Source organism: Salvelinus sp. IW2-2015, linkage group LG3 (assembly GCF_002910315.2).
Source record: "Salvelinus sp. IW2-2015 linkage group LG3, ASM291031v2, whole genome shotgun sequence".
NCBI classification, from domain to species: Eukaryota; Metazoa; Chordata; class Actinopteri; order Salmoniformes; family Salmonidae; genus Salvelinus; species Salvelinus sp. IW2-2015.
Window position 1 is genome coordinate 16,447,689 of NC_036840.1, and position 21,367 is coordinate 16,469,055.

The 21,367-nt window shown below is 40.2% G+C and overlaps 2 protein-coding genes across 9 annotated transcripts; one reads left to right on the top strand and one right to left on the bottom strand.

Moving 5' to 3' along the window:
* Nucleotides 1–940: 940 nt before the first annotated feature.
* LOC111951556 (uncharacterized) lies at nt 941–10,408 on the top strand. 8 transcript variants are annotated; one of them, XM_070434833.1, is made up of 12 exons: nt 941–1,007; nt 1,735–1,890; nt 2,694–2,761; nt 3,254–3,310; nt 5,654–6,032; nt 6,422–6,594; nt 6,848–6,941; nt 7,272–7,620; nt 8,111–8,227; nt 8,556–8,660; nt 8,768–8,938; nt 9,066–10,408. In XM_070434833.1, exons 6-10 carry the CDS (start codon nt 6,428–6,430, stop codon nt 8,606–8,608), a joined length of 780 nt encoding a protein of 259 aa, XP_070290934.1. In that variant the 5' UTR covers nt 941–1,007; nt 1,735–1,890; nt 2,694–2,761; nt 3,254–3,310; nt 5,654–6,032; nt 6,422–6,427; the 3' UTR covers nt 8,609–8,660; nt 8,768–8,938; nt 9,066–10,408. The 8 variants fall into 8 exon arrangements, with proteins under 8 accessions (XP_070290934.1, XP_070290935.1, XP_070290926.1 ...); XM_070434834.1 differs by having other exon boundaries at nt 5,843–6,032; XM_070434825.1 differs by lacking the exons at nt 941–1,007; nt 1,735–1,890; nt 2,694–2,761; nt 3,254–3,310 and adding an exon at nt 7,751–7,868 and having other exon boundaries at nt 4,688–6,032; nt 9,066–9,239; nt 9,349–10,408.
* Nucleotides 10,409–15,288: 4,880 nt separating this feature from the next.
* Nucleotides 15,289–19,103, bottom strand: LOC111951587 (uncharacterized). Its single transcript, XM_070449541.1, has 4 exons — nt 19,090–19,103; nt 17,928–17,989; nt 15,934–16,347; nt 15,289–15,464 (listed from the first exon to the last, which is right to left on the bottom strand). The coding sequence occupies exons 2-4, from the start codon at nt 17,983–17,985 to the stop codon at nt 15,289–15,291; spliced, it is 648 nt and encodes a 215-aa protein (XP_070305642.1). The 5' UTR covers nt 17,986–17,989; nt 19,090–19,103.
* Between the last annotated feature and the right edge of the window lie 2,264 nt (nt 19,104–21,367).

Genomic DNA, 21,367 nt, shown 5'->3' on the forward strand with positions numbered 1-21,367 from the left:
AATGAACTAATCACTGATCATAATCTTGATGTGATTGGCCTGAATGAAACATGGCTTAAGCCTGATGAATTTACTTTGTTAAATGAGGCCTCTCCCCCTGGTTCAGCCCAACCTCACATTCAATTCGCGCATATATGTACAAAATGTATTTCAGCAGATTTCGTGCATTTTTGTGTGGTTCAAATCGTTTGAAAATACACGAATTTATGTGCTACTTAATTAGTGCGAAAAGACACTAATTTAACCAGTAGGCGACACACAAGCCTTTGCAACAACCAAAGACGCTATAGCCTGTATTTCATTATTTATTTATTTTACGTTATGAATATATAGATATTTTGTCTTTTTTAAATCCATATTAAAATGTTGTATGCATATATGTACTGTTTCCGATTTTTCTGAACAGACTTTTCAGTATAGAATGAATGTAAGCAGTGCATGAGGGCGAATGGTGTTTTATTCGGTTGTAGTTCCATGTATTTCTTACAAAAAACAAACGTGTAAACCCTTTTTATTGACCAGAATGTAACTGAAAATACAATAGCAGCCTTAACATTGTCCATCAATACCAAAATATATATTTTTTTCATATAACATTTTGGGAAACGTATGCAGTCATTGAAGTCTTACATTTTGTTGGCCAACCAAAACGTTAACCCGTACTAAGGCTAGGGTGGAATTGTACTATGAGCTGGCTGAGTGTAAATACATGGCTCTGAGTGTAAGCACCTTTTCACTAGAAACTTTCTTGTGTTCAAATTACAGTCAGTGCGAAATAGCTAGAAAGCTTTCGTATTTCAACTTGGCTGCACCTACGGTTATGGGAACGATAAATCAAGTGCAATACCTGCGTCGACCTGTGACGAGCAGCAAAACACCGGAAAGCTTCTAGCCGACCAGAAAGTTACAAGAAGAACAAGAATGATTACCTACCTCCGGTCTTGTGACATTTGTTGTTTATAGATTTTCCGCACACAGCAGATGTCTAGACCCTGGACAGATAACAGGTAGGTCGCATGTTCGTCCCTTGTTGTCAGAAATACAGCATACATATACATTTGTTTTTTGTTTGTTAGTGTTTGGTTTAATAAACGTGTTAAACCAGTAAGGAAGGTTACGTAACTAAGGTGAATAAGGAAAGTTGCATACACAACATAGAATGTGTGTATATTTTTGTTGCATTACTTGCATATATTTGGATATCATTCTCACATATTATTTTAGCCACCTATACATTAGGCTATATATTCCCCTTTTTCCTCTTTGCATCTTCAAAGAAATACACATTGCCACTCAATCTGTATTCATCTTGTGACTTCTCCTTGGAAGAAGGAGAGAGGGACCCTGTTAAGACAGACAATAGGTGAGAGGGTGTCCTAACTAGTCAATGATCTAAATTGATCGAAACCTGTAGACACTGTAGCCTTTAAGGACTGGAGTTGCACACGTCATAGAACAACATGAAAAAGAAAGTGACAGACTAATAGTGCATTGTTGGTAAATGGTGACAGACTGACTGATCTGCAAGTAATAATAATAAATATGTATTTGTTATGCAAAGTGATTTGTAGATCAGTCAGTCTGCTTGTGGAGGAGGATGAAGACATTTAGTTACGTGCAGGACATAGTAAAACACACACATATCAATGACATGCAACTTTTCTCATAGGTGGGAGGTTACTATGTGAAGGAATGTGTTAGGATTGGACGTTGTCTCTTTATGTTTCTTTTGAGATGGTATGGCCTCTGAGGACCCCTAAAACCAACTGGATGAGGCTATTAAAAAGGCAGAACGCTGAGGAGCTCAACCAAGAGAAGGACCCACAAGCCTAAATGGACGAGGCCATTAATGAGGCAAAAAGGCTGGCTGAGGAGCTCAACCCAGAACCGGTAATGTAACCCCTATAGCTCCCATACGTGGACAAATATTCCCAACACAACAGCGTTATGATTTATCAATGCTTTTTGTTTGTAAAAGTAGACCCCACATGGCACATGGCACAAATGTGAATTTAAACGTAGACTCCGTGATATGACCTGAACACGAGCATCAATGATATTGCCCATTCAGCATGAGGCACAAGGGTGCACTTGTTAGCATCCTTGTGAACTTCTACACATTTTAGTTGTGTGACTGAGCCAGAACGTGGGTCTACTGCAGGTGCCTTTCCTCAGCTGACAAATCACTTCACCTTATGTGAAAATAAAATTGCTCCATATCTGCACAAGCAAGCCATGCTTGTGGGAGACTATTATTATTATTAATGGGCCAGCCATGATAATTGAAAGGCACTTTTTAGGAAGATAAAAAGACAAACAATGCTCCAGGGATTAGGTTCAGATGGAGACAAAGGGATGAGAGAGGACAGATTGTTCCTCAAACCAGGAAGGCAACTACATCCACTTCTCTTGGTATGTTTCATCCCGTCTAGGTGTTTAATTTTAATGGTCCCTGATGTGATTTTTTTCCTTTCAAACATACTGAATCATAGCATATCAAACTTTTGTTGCCGTGCCATAGGCCAGTCTAGTGCCATCTACCCACAGCACATAATACATTACATGCAGGTCTGATCCCACCTTTCCCTTTCTCTGTTGTCTGTCTCTGATGAAAATACATATTTAACGAAAGGAGAGTCAGAACTCCAGCAAATATTTTGAATTAAAAACCTTTTTATTACTAATTCTTTCAGCTCCAAGGGCATATCAAGAGCCAGACTAGTGCAACCTTCTGGGCCAGTCACCGAGGAGGAAGAATCAGGTATTGATGAGCGATTGAATATATTAATCTATACAATTCCTTGTTATTCAGTGGCCTTGTAATTCATTTATTGTATTTTTATTAAATCTGTAATCAGTAGTTGAAACAATAACAAAGCACACTCCCCTCCCCAGTTTTGGTTAAAAGCTGAGTGATGGGGTTGGCGAAATGTAACCACTTTCAATTTATTGACAGAGCTATTATTGCAATAACTTACCATCAATGTTATTAAAATAATAGTTTAACCATGTTTTAAGGATATACAGTGTTGTTTTTCATTTACTTTGTTTGCAAACATTGACTAAAACAAGCTTATAGTTTGGGTTCTGATGGGTTACAACAGTTGAATTAAACTCATGAGGCATTAATAAGTTATAATCTTCTAGAATCAATGGGTATATATATCATTAATATAAATCCAAAAATGGCTTTATCAACTTCTGAATGCCCCTTTAAGTCTAATCCTTTCCTTTTTTGCATATCTTATTTTAGAGACGAGGACCAGTGGATTGGAATCCACTCCAGTTTTAAACATTGATGAAGAAATAGGTATGTTTAAATTGTTTTACTTTCAAAACTGGGGTCATCATGGTGTTACTGAATTATACTGCACTACATCTTTATTTTGACAGTGATGCAACATTTTTAAATGTGGCTCAAGTCTCCAGAATTTCGGATTTGAGATCAAATGTTTGATATGAGGTTACAGTACAGAATGTCACCTTTTATTTCAGGGTATTTTCAGACTTTTCTGATTTACCGTTTCGAAATGAAAGCACTATATGTCTAGTTGCAAGTTTTATTAGTCGTATGTACAAGATACTGATGATAACACCATCCAATGAAAGGCTTACTTGCAGGTTGCTTGACATTTTAGCATCACTGCCCAAATACTTCTGGGAGAGCTTTTTCCTGCACATTTCCTTTAATATGAAGCAATCTGCCATTCCACATTATGGAATTAGTCTTAGTTGAATTCATTCAAATCCACTATTGGAGTGTTTACACAGTGTCTTTTCTTTTGTAACCACTGTTTGTAATTGTGGAAGCTGGAAGCATTTGCCTTTGAGGAGAGTTTACTCTGTAGTCAAAATACACTGAGTGTACAAAATATTCCTAATATTGGTTGCACTCCCTTTTGCCCTCAGTTTTGCACTTCAATTCGTCAGGGCATGGACTCTACAAGTGTCGACAGCGTTCCACAGGGATGCTGGCCCATGTTGACTCAAATGCTTCCCACAGTTGTGTCAAGTTGGCTGGATGTCCTTTGGGTTGTGGACCATTCTTGATATACACGGGGAAATGATGATCGTGGAAAAACCCAGCAGCGTTGCAGTTCTTGACACAAACCGTTGGACCTGGCACCTACTACCATACCCCTTTCAAAAGCACTTAAATATTTTGTCTTGCCCAGTAACCCTCTGAATGGCACACATACACATGTTTTTGCTCTTTTTAAGAACATTCAGAATTTCTATTCGACGATGGGATCAAGTTCTATTGTTTGATATCCAATTTAGACTTTACTCAATATTTGGTCTGCCCTGTAATTGAATTACTGTAGAATCAAAGCTAAGGGTTTTGGCTTGTCACAACATAGATTGTGTAGAGATATACACTGCTCAAAAAAATAAAGGGAACACTTAAACACACAATGTAACTCCAAGTCAATCACACTTCTGTGAAATCAAACTGTCCACTTAGGAAGCAACACTGATTGACAATAAATTTCACATGCTGTTGTGCAATGGAATAGACAACAGGTGGAAATTATAGCAATTAGCAAGACACCCCCAATAAAGGAGTGGTTCTGCAGGTGGTGACCACAGACCACTTCTCAGTTCCTATGCTTCCTGGCTGATGTTTTGGTCACTTTTGAATGCTGGCGGTGCTTTCACTCTATGGTAGATGAGACGGAGTCTACAACCCACACAAGTGGCTCAGGTAGTGCAGCTCATCCAGGATGGCACATCAATGCGAGCTGTAGCAAGAAGGTTTGCTGTGTCTGTCAGCGTAGTGTCCAGAGCATGGAGGCGCTACCAGGAGACAGGCCAGTACATCAGGAGGCGTGGAGGAGGCCGTAGGAGGGCAACAACCCAGCAGCAGGACCGCTACCTCCGCCTTTGTGCAAGGAGGAGCAGGAGGAGCACTGCCAGAGCCCTGCAAAATGACTTCCAGCAGGCCACAAATGTGCATGTGTCTGCTCAAACGGTCAGAAACAGACTCCATGAGGCCCGACGTCCACAGGTGGGGGTTGTGTTTACAGCCCAACACCGTGCAGGACGTTTGGCATTTGCCAGAGAACACCAAGATTGGCAAATTCGCCACTGGCGCCCTGTGCTCTTCACAGATGAAAGCAGGTTCACACTGAGCACATGTGACAGACGTGACAGAGTCTGGAGACGCCGTGGAGAACATTCTGCTGCCTGCAACATCCTCCAGCATGACCGGTTTGGCGGTGGGTCAGTCATGGTGTGGGGTGGCATTTCTTTGGGGGGCCGCACAGCCCTCTCACAGGAACTCTCACAGGATAGGTGGAGGGAGTCCAGGCCTGAGATTGTAGATTCTCTGCTGGCTGCAGAGCATGCTTTTCAGAAGATCTGTCAGTCATGCAATGTGAAAAGGGCTATTCTGCGATGCAGAGACGGTCTACTGGAACAGCTTTACTGCGAAGACTGCGATGTCTCGACACATGCAAAGTTCCCCCTGCACAACAGACAGTCCATGATCGAGGGACTCTACACACCCCTTCCTCCAACTACAGCCATATCTCTCCACAGTGATGGCAAATATGCACTTCATGAACAGGGTGGTTTTTTTTTGCGGCTGAATGTATTATATCAAAGTTCAAATGTATTCTTGTTTATTGTTCAATATAAATATTGTCCCTAGATTGTTTCTTACCATTGGACGTACCAGAGGTGATATGTGGTTGCCTGACAAGCACCATCCATGTTGGCCCTGGGAAACATATAATCCTCGTAGGAATAAATGATATGTGCAATATCGACAAGAACCAAATAGTGATGTAGCAATGCAATGTAAAACAACATTAATTCAGACTACATTTTTTTCCTCTAGGTTGCTACAATGTCACAGTGCCTGTGCTGACCTGGACAGGAAACTTGGCAGATCCTGATAAAGAATGGGTACTGGCCTGCCACTGTCAACTGTGACACCATATACCAGATAGATCTGTTCAGCTCTTTTGAGGAGCTGAAAGTGTCAGCTCCAGGAATGTCCCGTCTGTCGTTTATGTGGATTTGKCAGGGTAACAATAAATTATACTCGGCTTTACAAATGTATGACTTCAGGTTAACAATATGTTAGTTATGTTACACAAAGCGTTGTAACAAAATGTATTTCCAGTACTACAACTACGTTAAAACTGCAGGTCTCTTGCTACAGTATGGGATAGCCTCCTGTACCAGTGTCCTACCCCTTATCTGTGCCCCTCTTGTATCCAATATTTCCTGCTCTTTACAACATAAGTACTCGTCCTACTTTTGCATTGGCTTTCACCTGCTTTGCTGTCAACACTATGCACTGGCCCTGCTTTAACTCAAATCCAGTCAGCCATAGTGAATTAAAGTATGTTTTGTTTATACTATTGTTGTAAGTTATTTCATATATTTTCTATATGTATTTTTCCCTTACCAGAACGGAATGATCTGTGGGGACACTTTTCAAAAAAGCTTCTTTGAGTGGACGTACTGCCGCTCTGAAATTGATCAGGTCTGTGATATACAGTAMTTTGACTGCCCAGCCTGTTCMCCCRGCATGCTTGCAGTGTCAGTGGACGGGAACAAGAAGCTGTATCGATTCAAAAAAGGGTATGTAAAACTATTCTTAATTTATCAAATAACACCGTACTCTATATCATTTAAACAATCCAAACAAGGTTTGCCTTTTCTTTGTCCAGTGTGAATGTTTTCAAATGCAGTTGAGGTCATTCTTAGCTTAAATGTTTTGAGTTTGTAATGAAATGAATTATCAACATTGTCAAGTGTCCCACAATCAGTTACTGAGGTTGATTGCTATTTCATATGTCATATATTTAATGTATTTCACGTATATCCTTTCAAGGACTGATTACAAAGGATTCTTTGATGGCGTATTTATCTGCAAGGATGAGGATGTGTCTGACTTTGTMAACTATGTCCATACAAAGACTAAACATGTACGTTTCCTGTGTATCGTCTAATCTGTGAAATAGGACTGGCCTCGGGCCATCTGACTCAAAGGCAGACTCGTTATACACTATTCCAATAAAAACATATCATTTTGGAGAGATGGTAATCCTCTCTCTTCAAGTCCAGGGTCGTTACACCACTCCCTCTGTTCAGAAATGCAACACACTTTACAAGTGCTTGTTTTTTACAGTCAATCTCCAACTTCTGATCTCAGCTCAGCGCCCTCAGCTAGATTTTAAAAACCTAACCACTGTCCCTTCAACACTCCCCCCCCCAAWWWWTTTTTTCTACCTATACTCTTCTACTCCCTTGCCTAGGGTTATGGAAAAGGGGTATGTGGAGCATCCCAGTGGACAGCAGCTAAAGAGTCGTCAAGGAAAACAAACGACAAACTTGATGAAGAGGGACTSGAAGTTGCCGTCTGCTGCCACAGAATACTTCTAAGGAGCCTCAACATGATGCGTGGAGAGATATTTGCGTACCCACTTCTTGCAGAAGGAATTGTATGGCAGCAGGAACATACAATTCATGAGTACGGATGTGATCTGCAAATTTTGGCCATACCTGACCAAAGTTGCCCTTCATTGTCCAGAGCTCGCCACTCTTCTAGACATGAAGCCACTTCTTTCTGTCATGCATGCAAAGGCACATCGTTTGAAATGCGCGGTAAGTTTTTCTTTATTAAACTGTTCAACGAGAATTTCCAGCTTCAGTCCTTTACAAGGCTTCCCATTTAGATGTTTGTTATTCACATAATTGCAATATTAAGTCAATATTTTTTTTTATGTAAATTAAGATTAAGTGGGGAGGGCGGAATCAGGAAGGAGCTGGCACAGCTCTGGGGGAGGAAGTGGAACAAGGGAACAGCTTCTTGTCGAGGGCTGCAATCTGTTCCAAGCAAATGTCCAAAGGAGGTAAACAATTAGTTTAAGGTTGTTCTATTCAGCTATGTTAGTACTTATCTGGAATAAGGAGTTCTATTTGGCTTTTCTAGCAAGAACAGACATGCTAACCATCCAGGCCATGGGGTGGAACAGAAGATACTTGAAGGTGTATTGTGTGGATCAATACATTTCTTTTAGAAGTATTATATCTATGCATTTAATTTATTTTTAAATAATTAATTATTCTGTTTTGTTTTTGTCAAAATTCTCAGACAACAGCAAAATCCAGGAGGAGACCCAGACTCTCGAAAAGTTTAAGAGTGATTTGGGTGTAGGCGATGAGACTCTGTACAACTGGACAACGGAAGTTCAGCAATGGGCTAATACAGGTAAATGAATACAAAAACGAAATGATCCTAAATGTAACTCTCCTGGACTGTCACCTTAACGTAGTGGAGAGGCTTGCGTACTCCAATAACCCTGAGAGCTAACCCTTAGAGGGTGTTTTCCACCGGCAGGTGCAATCAAGCCAGACAGGTGGAAGGGTAGGAGGCAGACAAAACATTCCCTGGTTCTCCAGGTTGGGGCTCACTCACCCCCCACATAACAAATAATTTGTTACAGAAACCTTCACAGGCCCTATGTTCCTCCAGGAAGTGAGTGCAACTACTCACCGTTGGAAATACGTTGTTAATTAATAGATTTATTGTATTTCAGAGGAAACAAATATGAACATGGATGGTCCCCAGGTACTACAGAGAACAATTTAAGTCCTTTTTCTTAGCATCAAACAAAGGAAACAGAACCTCTACCGTCAGACAGGTTTGTTAAATTTCATGAATATTGAATTGCACTCACTTCATTTCTCTTTCATTTCAAAGCCATGCAATTTAACAAATAATTCCATTCTCCTTTTGTTTTGATGACAGATGGATGCAAGAAAAGACACCCTCTGCGCAGAAAGATATTGGTAGAAAAGGCCAAATTGACAGCTGCCATAGAGGAGTACAACACCCTTGTACCAGATTCAGCAATAACATCTGCAGATGAGATCCTTTCCACAGACCTTCATGCATGGCCTTGGGAGCTGAATGGAAAAAGTAAGTAGTATGTTTGTGTGTCACAATAACTATGTTTCTGTTTTGCTATCTGTGTTTGTTCAGTTGCGCAAACACAGGCAGCACTGCCAAAGTTACWAATCCACATTGGGTTCTTATGAATTTACAGCTGACCTACTCACAAATAAAATAGCCTTTGACCGTGTGATGCTCCTGAGACGGCTGAAGGAGGAGGAGTTAGTTGTCCTAAAGGAAGTCAAGCAGCACTGGGAAAGCCTAAAGAGGGAATCGGATAATGTGCAAGACCTTGCTTCATATGTGGTACTTGACCTAAGTAGGCAAAGTAGGGGAACTTTCATTAATATGTACAATTGATGATGGCACCCTGTAATTGCTATTGTATTTAAGGAATATTTAATTGTATTTACCCACATTACAATTGTTGGTGTTAGGCTGGCAATTGAATCAGTCGAAAGCTGGGCGCAAAGGTCAAAGCTGGGCGCAGAGGACAGTCAGCAGCCTCAGAAGACACCAGGACTCTGTCAAACTGATATACAGCAAAGCTATGAGCCAAGACACCTCCCTCCTAGAAAATAACTTCATAGGTGACCTCCTGGAAGAGGACCTAGATGACATCTATGACAGCATCCACTACAGCTCTGATGACGAGGAATCTATCACAGACTGACGGTGTTCGTTTGGGTGGGTGCAGTTTGCACTGGGTGAAAAGTGATTCCATTTGTTTTGCATATGTGCTTTATCTGCCTTCCTAAGGAAAAATTGTTTGAACATTTTATGGAAAATAAACTTTTATGTTTCTTCCTTGTTGACAATGTGATCATGTGGCACAGATTTGAGAAGGGCGCTCGTCTGTTACTGCTTTTGCCCTGGTACACGACCAGGTCCGATGCATCCCTTTAAATGGCAAAGCTGAGGTTGCTACATCCACTTTTGGATTCTTGAAGAATATAATAGTTCAACTGCCGTACCCCATCAGATCCCAAAATMTATATTTTGTTCTACTCCAATGTTTGTAAACAAAGTAAACGAGCATGTGTCAAACTCATTCCACGGGTGAGCCGAGTGTCTGCGGGTTTTCGCTCCTCCCATGATTGATGAATTAAGGTCACTAATTAGTAAGGAACTCCCCTCACCAGGTTGTCTAGGTCTTAATTGAAAGGAAAAAACAAAAACCAGCATACACTAGGCTTTCCATGGAATGAGATTAACACCACTGGAGTATAGCCTCAACATGGTTTAAACTATGGTTCCATTTCTCCAGCCCCATCCCTCTATGGTTCCATTTCTCCAGCCCCATCCCTCCTATGGTTCCATTTCTCCAGCCCCATCCCTCTATGGTTCCATTTCTCCAGCCCCATCCCTCTGCTTTTTACAGAACCATTGGCGGGGAGAACGATTTATTGTTTCACCTGGTGATTTCCGATTTAAACATTGTTAAACTGTAATGTACTGTGCTTGTGCGTGCTTATTAGTTTAGTTAATAAAAAACTATCCTTGTCTTCAAGTAATCATTTGCATCCTGATGGAGCTACATCAGTACATTAGTCATGGGCTGTTGAGTCAACGATTCCTTATGTATGTATGAGATGTACAAATGCTTAACTAGTGCTGAGTACTTTGACCAGTTACTTCTTTACTCTCAAGTAGTTTTCGAGAGGGCTACTTTACTTGTACTTGAGTACAATAAATGACTCCCATCAGCTGCAGATGAAACAGGTTAGTTGAAAAATGATGTTGCCTAGAATCTACAGGCACTCGCAATGAATCATCAAAAGTATGGACACAGAATGATTGAAGTGATTATTTTATTTTATTATGCTGACCCAATTATGACCCATGACATATTTGGGGAAGAATAATGCATAGCCCTTGTGTGTTAAGCTGCAAACTTGGAAATGTTCCTATTGAAATGGAGGTTGTCCCATACTGAACAGGCCAATTGCAAGTGAAAAACTCTTAACGCTACTATTAGCAACACCGTATTATTATTAAAATTAGATGATTTAAAAAAAAAACTTATGCAGGCATGTCTTCGGTTTGGTCGTTCAGTCAGTTTGTTTTGGTTATGTGCGTCGCAATGACCGTGACGTAATAGACTATGTTTCTGAATTTTCTGATAACATTTTTCAACTATTCATAAATTATTCTTGCGCAATGTTACTTTTATTTGAATGTCGTAAACATTGTCGGATTCTATTAAATAATTGATGTAACAGATAAATTATTACGTTACAGAAACGGGAAAAGTTGTGAACTACAAATGTAGTAAATCATCAACGTTTGGGGAAAAGTCAACTGTTGGTGGCGTTACTGAGCACCCCATGGCCACCAGGGGTATGGGATTGCATAATTATGTCTAATTCATGCATAGGATTATTTGTGTCAAGCCATAAGACTGAGCTACAAAAAACAACAAAAACATATTTTTGGGGACTCTATGACCAGAGTTGACCTCTCACAAAAGGTTTTCTAGGGGTGTATAAAGGTTCATGGCAGAAAACATGTATAGAATTGCTTATATAAACATTGTTACATCGATATTGACGCTTCTAGAAGTWAAAAAATAGACATTCAACAGTCTGTGGCCTTTCAACCCCAATACCCATTACCCACATGGCCTTATAACCGCACCTCTATTGCCATGGTCCTCGGCACATCATATTCCTGATAAGCAACAATGATGAAAATTAATTTTCACTGTCTACTCAAAAAAAGCAGTTGTGAAATGATTTGGCTTTCACCTTCATTAAATATTTTCCATGGACAACTAGCCTAGAGACCAAGCAGGTAGACGCTAAACATGCTGCATGCCAATATGGATATAGGAGTAGGCCTATATCCAACATAAAAAATGCAGGTAAAGTAATATGTAATAGCATTATATATACTGTATATATGATCTTTATATATGTAATCTATGTTGATTTACACGTAGGCCTATGTATTATAATACATAGCCGAGCTGCGCCTAGCCTACGGGCCTATAATAAACCTTGATATGAATTGCGAAGTTCAAGGTCAGTTGGCCAAAATGCTTTCAAAATGCAACATTCTCATAACTTTTGATTATTATTTTCTCATTCCTCATAAGACATTCACTAAGTACTAAAGTTGATCAGCCCAATCCACTGCTCATAACTAATGTATCAACATTGTGCTATGTGCCTCGGCCTCTGGTCAAAAGTAGTGCACTTTCAATGGAATATGGTGGCATTTGGAAAGAAATGATCCAGTACCTTTATCCATTGAACTAACATTCTTCCAGTAGAAAGACAGAAGGAAACAAGTTACCTTTAAGTCTCAGATTTGCATTACTTTGTTCCAAACAGWATGTTGTAGCTTTACTATATTGGAAAAGGCACAGKTAAAATGAAGAACCGTGTACGTTAACCTGTGCGCCTTTTCTAATAGTGCGCCGGCGTTTAATTTCAGGACCACGGACAGCTACTGTTAGCTCATGCGGGAGAAATGCAAGGCATGCCATGGCGAGTTCAGAACCACGGCAGTGGAGACTGGAGAGCGTCACTAACAACAAAAATGAAAACCACAAGATGATTTTTGCCTACTGTAAACATTGGCATTTCAAATCACGATATGAATCTGTGATTTTCAACCATCTGACCTACTACTGTCTGATTTAAATAGCCCGATATTTTATGTTTGTTCTTTATTATATCAACTGATTGCTTCTGTATGGGGTGCTTTGGCTGAAAGACCAACACGTTTGATCTGGAGAAAAATAGACTATTAAACTTACAATTATATTTACTAAAGACAGTTAATTTGCATCTACTCCATAAGATAATCAGCTATGTGCATTGTGTTATAGAAATAGGCATAGACTAAAGGTAAAAAATGTGAGAGAGTGAAATTAAACGTATATATTTAATAACAGTCCAATTAATCAATGCAAATATAAAAGACAAACACTCAACTTCTGATTACTTTAATACACATACGTGAATTTATCACAATACTTTTGGTGTCCTAAAATGGGGGGGGCGCGCTATGTACAAAACGTGCTGTAATTTCTAAACGGTTCACCAGATATGGATGAGAATACCTTGAAATTAAAGCTGACAGTCTACACTTTAACCTCAGTCATTGTATTATTTCAAATACAAAGTTCTGTAGTACAGATCCAAAACAACAAAAAATGTGTCACTGTTGCAATACTTATGTAGCTCACTTTATATGAAGAATATCTAAATGCATATTCTCATGAAACTGATTGAGATCAAATGGTTGGCATGCTGATGCTCCATGAATGTTTCAATGGTGAATTTGGCCAACCATTTATGATTGACAGGGATACATGTGAAGGGAGAGTGAGAAATACATTTGTGCATAAAGTAGGTTAAACTGGAGAAACCCGGTCCTCGGCCTTGATCCATTCATCGTCCCATTTCTTGCCACTAAGACAAGAAAGAAAACACAAAAAGGAATGTCATGTTTTTAAGCAGAAATAGAAAACAAATCATTCAATACATAAATCGTGAGCAAGGGTTGCACCTATTCCTTTCAAAGGGTTATGATTTTTGGTTAAACCTAATCTCACGTTGGACAAGCGCCTTCTCCTCAAATATAATATTTAAACTACATAAAGTACCTTGCAAAGGTATTCATACTCCTTGGATTTCAACGTTGGATTGAAATTGATTTAATTTAGATTTTTTTGTGAACAAGCAACTGAAAATGGTGTACTCTAATGTCAAAATGGAAGAAAATGTTGATTTCTTTTTATAAAGGCATGCCTAAATTAGTTCACGAGTTACAATTGGCTTAACAAATCACATAATATGTTATATGGACTCAATAGGGGTTGACATTATTTTTTATACCCATAGCTCATACCGGTACATAGAATATCTGTAAGGTCCCTCAGTCAGCTATTGAATTTCAAGCACAGATTCAACTACAAAGACCAGGGAGGTTTTTGAAAGCCTCATAAACAAGGGCAGTGATTGGTAGATGGGTAAAAATAACAAATCAGACATTGCATATCTCTTTTAGCATGATCAAGTTAATAATTATGGTGTGGATTATGTATTAAACCACCCAGACACATCAAAGATTTACATTTTACATTTACATTTTAGTCATTTAGCAGACGCTCTTATCCAGAGCGACTTACAGTAGAGTGCATACATTTTATTACATTTTTACATACTGAGACAAGGATATCCCTACCGGCCAAACCCTCCCTAACCCGGACGACGCTATGCCAATTGTGCGTCGCCCCACGGATCTCCCGGTTGCGGCCGGCTGCGACAGAGCCTGGGCGCGAACCCAGCCCAGCCTGGGCGCGAACCCAGAGACTCTGGTGGCGCAGCTAGCACTGCGCCACCCGGGAGAGCCGATACAGTCAACTTCTGAACTGAGCTGCAGGACATGAATGTAACTGCTCAGGGGTGTTACCATGAGGCCATTGGTGATTTTACAGTTACAGGCTGTCATGGTAGAAAAACTGAGGATGGATCATCATTGTAGTAATGCCACCGAGGGTGATTGACTGTCATCTTTAACTTCTTCCATTTTCTAATAATTGCGCCAACAGTTGTTGCCTTCTCACCAAGCTGCTTGCCTATTGTTCTGTAGCCCATCCTAGCCTTGTGCAGGTCTACAATTTTAACCCTGATGTCCTTACACAGCTCTCTGGTCTTGGCCATTGTGGAGAGGTTGGAGTCTGTTTGATTGAGTGTGTGGACAGGTGTCTTTTATACAGGTAATGAGTTCAAACAAGTGCAGTTAATACAGGTAATGAGTGGAGAACAGGAGGGCTTCTTAAAGAAAAACTAACAGGTCTGTGAGAGCCGGAATTCTTACTGGTTGGTAGGTGATCAAATACTTATGTCATGCAATAAAATGCAAATTAATTACTTAAAAATCATACAATGTGATTTTCTGGATTTTTGTTGAAGTTGAAGTGTACCTATGATAAAAATTACAGACCTCTACAGTTTGTCAGTGATGTAAGTAAGAAAACCTGCAAAATCGGCAGTGTATCAAATACTTGTTCTCCCCACTGTACATAAAGTGATTTAATTTCTAAATTGTAAAAAGGTGACCTGTACTATCGCCTCATATGAAACATTTGATCTCAAATCCAAAATGCTGGAGTTGAGTAAAATTGTACATTTTTAGCTTCACTGTCAAAATACATACAGTGTTGAGTATACAGTATATCCTCAATTCATTCTAGGAGATTAGTTGAATTAACATACCATCCAGAGCATGGCTTCCACCTCACTTTCTGCTCCTGACCCTTTATTATGCAACAAATACAAATGTATGTTTTTTAAAGCTGCACTATGCTGAAATCGCTCCACAATGTCATGGTAGCTAATATCAGCTGTTTGTAACTAACAATTCTATATGAATTTGGTCGGGCCACCCAAAAAGTTACATATTGCCACTTTAACTACAAGGTCTATGCACTGCAAGTTAACTACAATTGGTGTTGCACTAGGATTAGCCTCCTTTGAAGTTCTATTGGCAAGAATCTTGAGAATAGGGAAAATCGTTTGCCCCGGATGCACTGGACACTCTGAAACAATAAATGCATGTATTTATTTAATCACCACCCAGCAGAACATTAATAAAGTTAGCGGGATAGTCATTTGCATTATTCATTTTACATCTATGCCTAGCCTTAGRCTACACTTTTAGAAATGGTTATTTGGCTGTCACCATAGGAGAACCCTTTTTGGTTCCGGGTAGAACCCTTTTGGTTCCATGTAGAACCCTTAAGACAAAGGGTTCTACATGGAACCCAATAGAGTTCTACCTGGAACCAAAAAGGGTTCTAACCTAGAATCAAAAAAGGTTCTTCTTTGGGGACAGCTGAAGAACCCTTTTGGAACCCTTTTCCTAAGAGCATACAGTATGCCTGCCTCCTGAAAAGTAGGGGACCATCAATCACTGGAATTGTTTTATAAATGTATTAAAAACATAATTGAAGTTATTGACATAATTAACATTTATGAATAAACAATATAAGTTAGATACTGATTTACCTTTTTGCATGTAGTCATATTTCCTCTTCCTTGGTCGGGGTTGGATGGGGTTGACTGTGTCATGCTCAGCGGGTTGGAGGGTTCTTTGAGGGTGATAGGACTTTCTCCCTGTCTTATTTGGTTTGGTTTGGGTGTAGCTGGTCTCCTGGGCGGTGGGGGTTATTGGGGGTTCAACCTGGTTGAGGATGGGTGTGTAGCTGGTCTCCTGGGCGGTGGGGGATATCGGGGGTTCAACCTGGTTGAGAATGGGGGTGCAGCTGGTCTCCTGGGCGGTGGGGGATATCGGGGTTTCAACCTGGGTGATGTTGAGGGTGTAGCTGGTCTCCTGAGGGGCAACTGTAACAGACAGTTCTTGGGCAGCAACAGGAGGAGGGTTAGAGGGTTGTAGTGTGGGGGTATGGGTGTTGATTGCCACTGTGAAATAGAACATATTAAGGAAATGGGACAGACAAGTGGACAACAGTTTCCAATTAGCAGAGGTGAGCATGTATATTTAAGCAATAAGGCCCGAGGAGGTGTGGCTGTTCTTATGCATGGCGGAGTGCCTGGACACAGCCCTTAGCCGTGGTATATTGGCCACATACCACAAACCCCCGAGGTGCCTTATTGCTATTATAAACTGGATACCAACGTAATCAGAGCAGTAAAAATAATTTTAGGGTCATACGGTCTGATATACCAAGGCTTTCAGACAATCAGCATTCAGGGCTAGAACCACCCAGTTTATAAATAAACTTCTACACAGGATATGTGAAAGAATGTGTTGAAATGTTGCTTGCCTGAACTAACTCCTCTACTTTAATAATAACAATAATTAAACATGAAACATACATAGCTTTACAATTGTAGAAACAAACAATCAATATTCTAACTAAACAGCAGACTAAACAAAAGGAAGAAAAACAGTAAACAAAATACTTTGGCGCAACATACGTCCTTTATCCTGATCTTGTCCACATTCTGATTGTGCCCACATTTTTTGAAATGCGTCTACACATGGTCTTATCCGTCCACTGTGTCCGCATTGTGAACAGATTTACTGGTCCCGCCTTGTATGCTAATTCTTTGACAGTTATTCTTTCAAGACACATACGTATATATTCCATAAGTCAATGGTGCCACCTGTCAATGACTTTAGAAGGCAGGATGATTTAAATGGTTTCACTGTCAACTCCAGACGTGGTCAGGAAGATCTGATCACAGTGCTTCTTTTAATCGTCTACACCTGTGTGAAAATGTGGGCACAATCAGACTGTGGACAAGATCAGGAAATATAATGCATGTTAGAACCAGGTATAACGGGGCTAAATAGAGGTAAGAAGGGCTCAAGGAAAGGGTGTGATATGTGAGTGAGATAGCATGTGAGTGAGAGAGAATATGTTGCGTATTCTGTGTGAAACAGAAGGGGTGTGTGTGTTAATGCTGGAGGGGGAGGTAAGGGTAGCGCATGGTGAAGAGGTGGGTTTTTAGGCGGGACTGAAAGATGATGGACTCAGAGTCACGGATGGCTGGGGGGAGTTCCAGAGCCTAGGAGCAACCCTGTCACTGAAACTCTGGAGCTTGGACTTGGGGATGACAAGGTGGCCAACTGTGGTTGAGCAGAGAGAGCATGAAGGCTGGTAGGAGAGAAGAAGGTCAGAGAGGTAAGGGGTAGCAAGGTGGGGGAGAGCTTTTTAGGTCAGGAGGATCTTGTAATTAATGCGGTGGGAGACAGGGAGCCAGCAGAGTTCACAGAGGATGGGGTGATATGCTGCCAGGACGATTTAGTGGGTTTGAAGACGGGCTGCTGAGTTTTGAACCATTTGGAGCTTATCGAGGGAGTCTGTGTTAGTGCCGGGAGTAGTGAGTTGCAATAGTCTATTCAGGAGAAGAAGAAAGCATGGATGAGAGTTTCGGTCGGCAGAACAGGAGAGGGAGGGGCTGACTTTGGCGAATTTGCCTAAGTGGAATAATTAGTTTTTTACTGTCTGACGGATGTGGTGGTTGAGGGATACCTTTCACAATTGCCGCATACAACCTTTGGATTGCTGCCATTGAGGTCTGATTCATCATACCACTGTGAGGACACAGTGCAGTTGACGACAAAATGTTATCCTTCTTCCTCTTGCTGAGGAGTAGCAGGGGGTACACTCCTACCTTGTGGAACCTATGTACCTGGAATCATTAATGACTAAATAACTTCCAGAAACACAACAAATATCAGTCAAATAATGACATTTAGATTTAGTCTTAAATGACACAATGAGACAACAACAAATAAAAATATCCCTAACCTAGAAATGCAGAAATATTTTAGAGGAACACATAATAAAGCTTACCAGCTTGTTTGCTGCATTAACCAAGGTTGCATATCTTCCATGTTTCATTGTCTTATTTGCCCATTCATCTGTTGCCTTCATTTTTTGGGCCTCTAACTTGACCTTTAGCTGGATTATTGCACCACAGATCTTGCACTTATTTGATGCTACTCCTATTGATGTGTTACAACTAGGACACAGCTTACRGSTGGAGCCAKGAGCCMTTCTGCATGAAAGGTGGATAYGAAAGTGTCAGAAAGAATAGCCCTATACACATAACTTTSACTGATGGAATGCACCAGGGAGGTCCACTCTGGCACGGGGCTTGAATTGACAAGGAGAACTAGAGATTATGAGATAAAAACTATACTAACAATAGCAATTAATAAAGACAGTTTGGCCAACTAAGGAGCTGCCGTTGAGTTCGTATGAAACATCAAGCCCTGACCCTTCTCAAACCCATTAAAGAAGTGCTGTGTGTGTGTTTGAAGGTGACATGGGTTTCAATGACTCAATCATATGGGTCAGATCTGATAATGGACCTCGCCTGGTACAAAAACTAAGCCTGAGGCTTTAACATGTCACACAGTAACGTAATGTGTCATACTAACTGTTGACTACTATTGTAACCTAGATGTAGGCTACCTGCCATAGCCTCAGGTGCATAGTGCAATGAGTGTCGTTAGTTGACAGATGAAACAATACCTGGGCCAGTGGGATTTGGTTAATTATTTTAAGATACAAATTTTGAATAATCTTCTCCAGTTGGTTTGCATTTTTAAACTACAACCTGGTTTGTTTTTGAAAACACAAGAAATGGGAAGAAAGCTGAATTAAAAGAGAAAAAGTTTCCACTTACTTAAACTGCAGCCAGAGGATGTATCAAGAGGATGGAGAGAGACTAAAGGTGTCAGCCGTAGGTCTGAATAGAAGGGTGGTAGGTGTGACGGGTCTKTATTTGGAGCTGCACAGTAAAGAGAATAGAACAAGTTGAACTAGCTCTATCAGGCAGGAGTGTCAAACTCATTCCACAGAGGGCCGAGTGTCTGCAGGATTTTGGTTTTTCATTTCAATGAACACCTGGAAAACCTAAMCAGGTGAGGGGAGTTCCTTAGTCATTTGTGACCTTCATTTATCAATCAAGGGTGGAGCAAAAACCTGCAGACACTCGGAYCTCCCATGGTTGGAGTTTGACACGTGGATTAAAGTAATTAACCACTCAAACTAGTTTAATCAGGTGTGTAGATGTTGCCCAGAACAAAACCCTGCGCCCACCATGAAACTCAATAGACTGTAGCCTAGCTCGCTAGCTAGCTGAAACTGTTGAGTAGGCCTATAGCTAAGATTTTGATTGAAAACCTTGACAGATCAGTGAAAATGCATGGTGGTTTGAGAAATGTCGTAAAAAGCAATAAATCAATCTCCATAACAGTACATACTAGCGATTACAACCACATTGTTTAATTGCATACTTCACTTACCGGGAAAGAGAGTGGGAGCATGGGAAGAACGAGTACGTTCCAAGTTGCCTTTGTTGAAGTCATGATGCGCATTTGTGTTGTAGGTCAAATGACACAGATTCTGCACAGAATAAGAATATACATTCAAACTGCCTGGAAAAGCGTTTCTTAGATTCATTTAATTTGATATTCTTATAAACTGAACAACGCACAACGTAACCTCCTTACAGCAGATTGTGTTGAAGAGCTGGAACGCGCTCTGCATTACATTGGGTTGAAGTTGCCTATGTACAGTACTGATCTTGAGCAACATCACCCGCAAGGGTTTTGATCGGCCAACATATGTTTTCTGATTGCAATGAGCTCAACACACCAAAATATTATGTGAAATCAAGCATAGAAAACAGTATTTGCCATTGATAATGTATTTAAATGTTCCCTGGCAAAGAACCCAAAGAGTGCCATTACTTGGAGTAATCTCTGAACGGTTTCAAAATGTCTACCTGTTGAATATCATCTTGTCTGTAGCAAATAAATGTATCGGAAGAGTGGAGTGGAAGAATAAATACATTTCTTTCAATGGATAAATCATCCGTAAAATAAATCTGAAAACAGATGTAGGCTATGTATGTAGGCTAAACATTGGATGTAGGCTAAACATTTGAACCGCTCCAATATTATTGTGTAGACATGGCTTATTAGTCTTAAATCAACCAAACATTTATTAAGGAAATAAATGCAAAAAATAAAATATAACATTATTACTTTAGTTTCTTAATTCTATAGTTATATTGTTTATTGTATAGCCTGTATCTCAGACGACCAGAACCTTAATAATAATCCCCATACTTACGTCACAAACAATAATTATACGAGTTGACTGCACGGACACATAGTAAGATACTGACACTCACTCCGCGGTGGTCGTGAATGGGTATGAGGGCTGGACACGCCGCGACCCAGACCCTACTGTTGTCTATTACAGATACTAATACCTCGTTCAGGTGCTATCGGAGTTCTCGGAAATTCCTAGTTCCGACTGGGAAGTTTCACTTGAATGACCCTCCAAATAGCAATTACACGTGGGAAATCTTAGTGGTTTAAGAATTGTTCGGACTTCAAAGCACTTGAAAACAATCATGTCGAAGTTACAACTTCCCATTTCCCACGAGAATGTGAAGCCAGCATAATACTGCATTCCAGTGTTAGTCGGTACTAGAAAACTGACATTTCTGACTTGCTAACTGATTGAACGCGTTACAGTAGCCTAAGTATATAACATGATTGACATGACCGTAATAATCATAATGGAAAGGCCTTGGAAGTGTCATAAGTGTAAGCCAACATAATTCATTATTTTATATTAACCTGTTTAACATGTAATAAATGCATTATGAAGAAAATTGTGTAATTTAGGCTCCACAAAATATGAAATGGGTTATGAAGAAAATCGTGTACTGTTGCCTACATGACAAAAAGGCCTTCTGATTACAACTGCACCAGTATCCCAAAGTATTAAGCGAAATCAAGCATAGAAAACAGTATTGGCATTAATAAAACAATTTTTCCCACGAATTAATTCGCATGTAAATGTGCGTCTTTTCTCATTCTGTTCAGCAAGTCTAAAACAGTACATACGACACATTTTAAAACATGGTTAAACAAAGACAACATTTC

Bases quoted from the DNA above. Each gene is read 5' to 3' on its own strand.
- LOC111951556 (XM_070434824.1), top strand. From the start codon at position 4,736: ATGCGAGCTGTAGCAAGAAGGTTTGCTGTGTCTGTCAGCGTAGTGTCC.
- LOC111951587 (XM_070449541.1), bottom strand. From the start codon at position 17,985: ATGATGAATCAGACCTCAATGGCAGCAATCCAAAGGTTGTATGCGGCA. The intron at 16,348-17,927 runs GTATCCCTCAAC...TCTATTTCACAG, and splicing joins GTATGCGGCAATTGTGAAAG to TGGCAATCAACACCCATACC. The intron at 15,465-15,933 runs GTAAATCAGTAT...TTATTGTTTCAG, and splicing joins ATATGACTACATGCAAAAAG to AGTGTCCAGTGCATCCGGGG.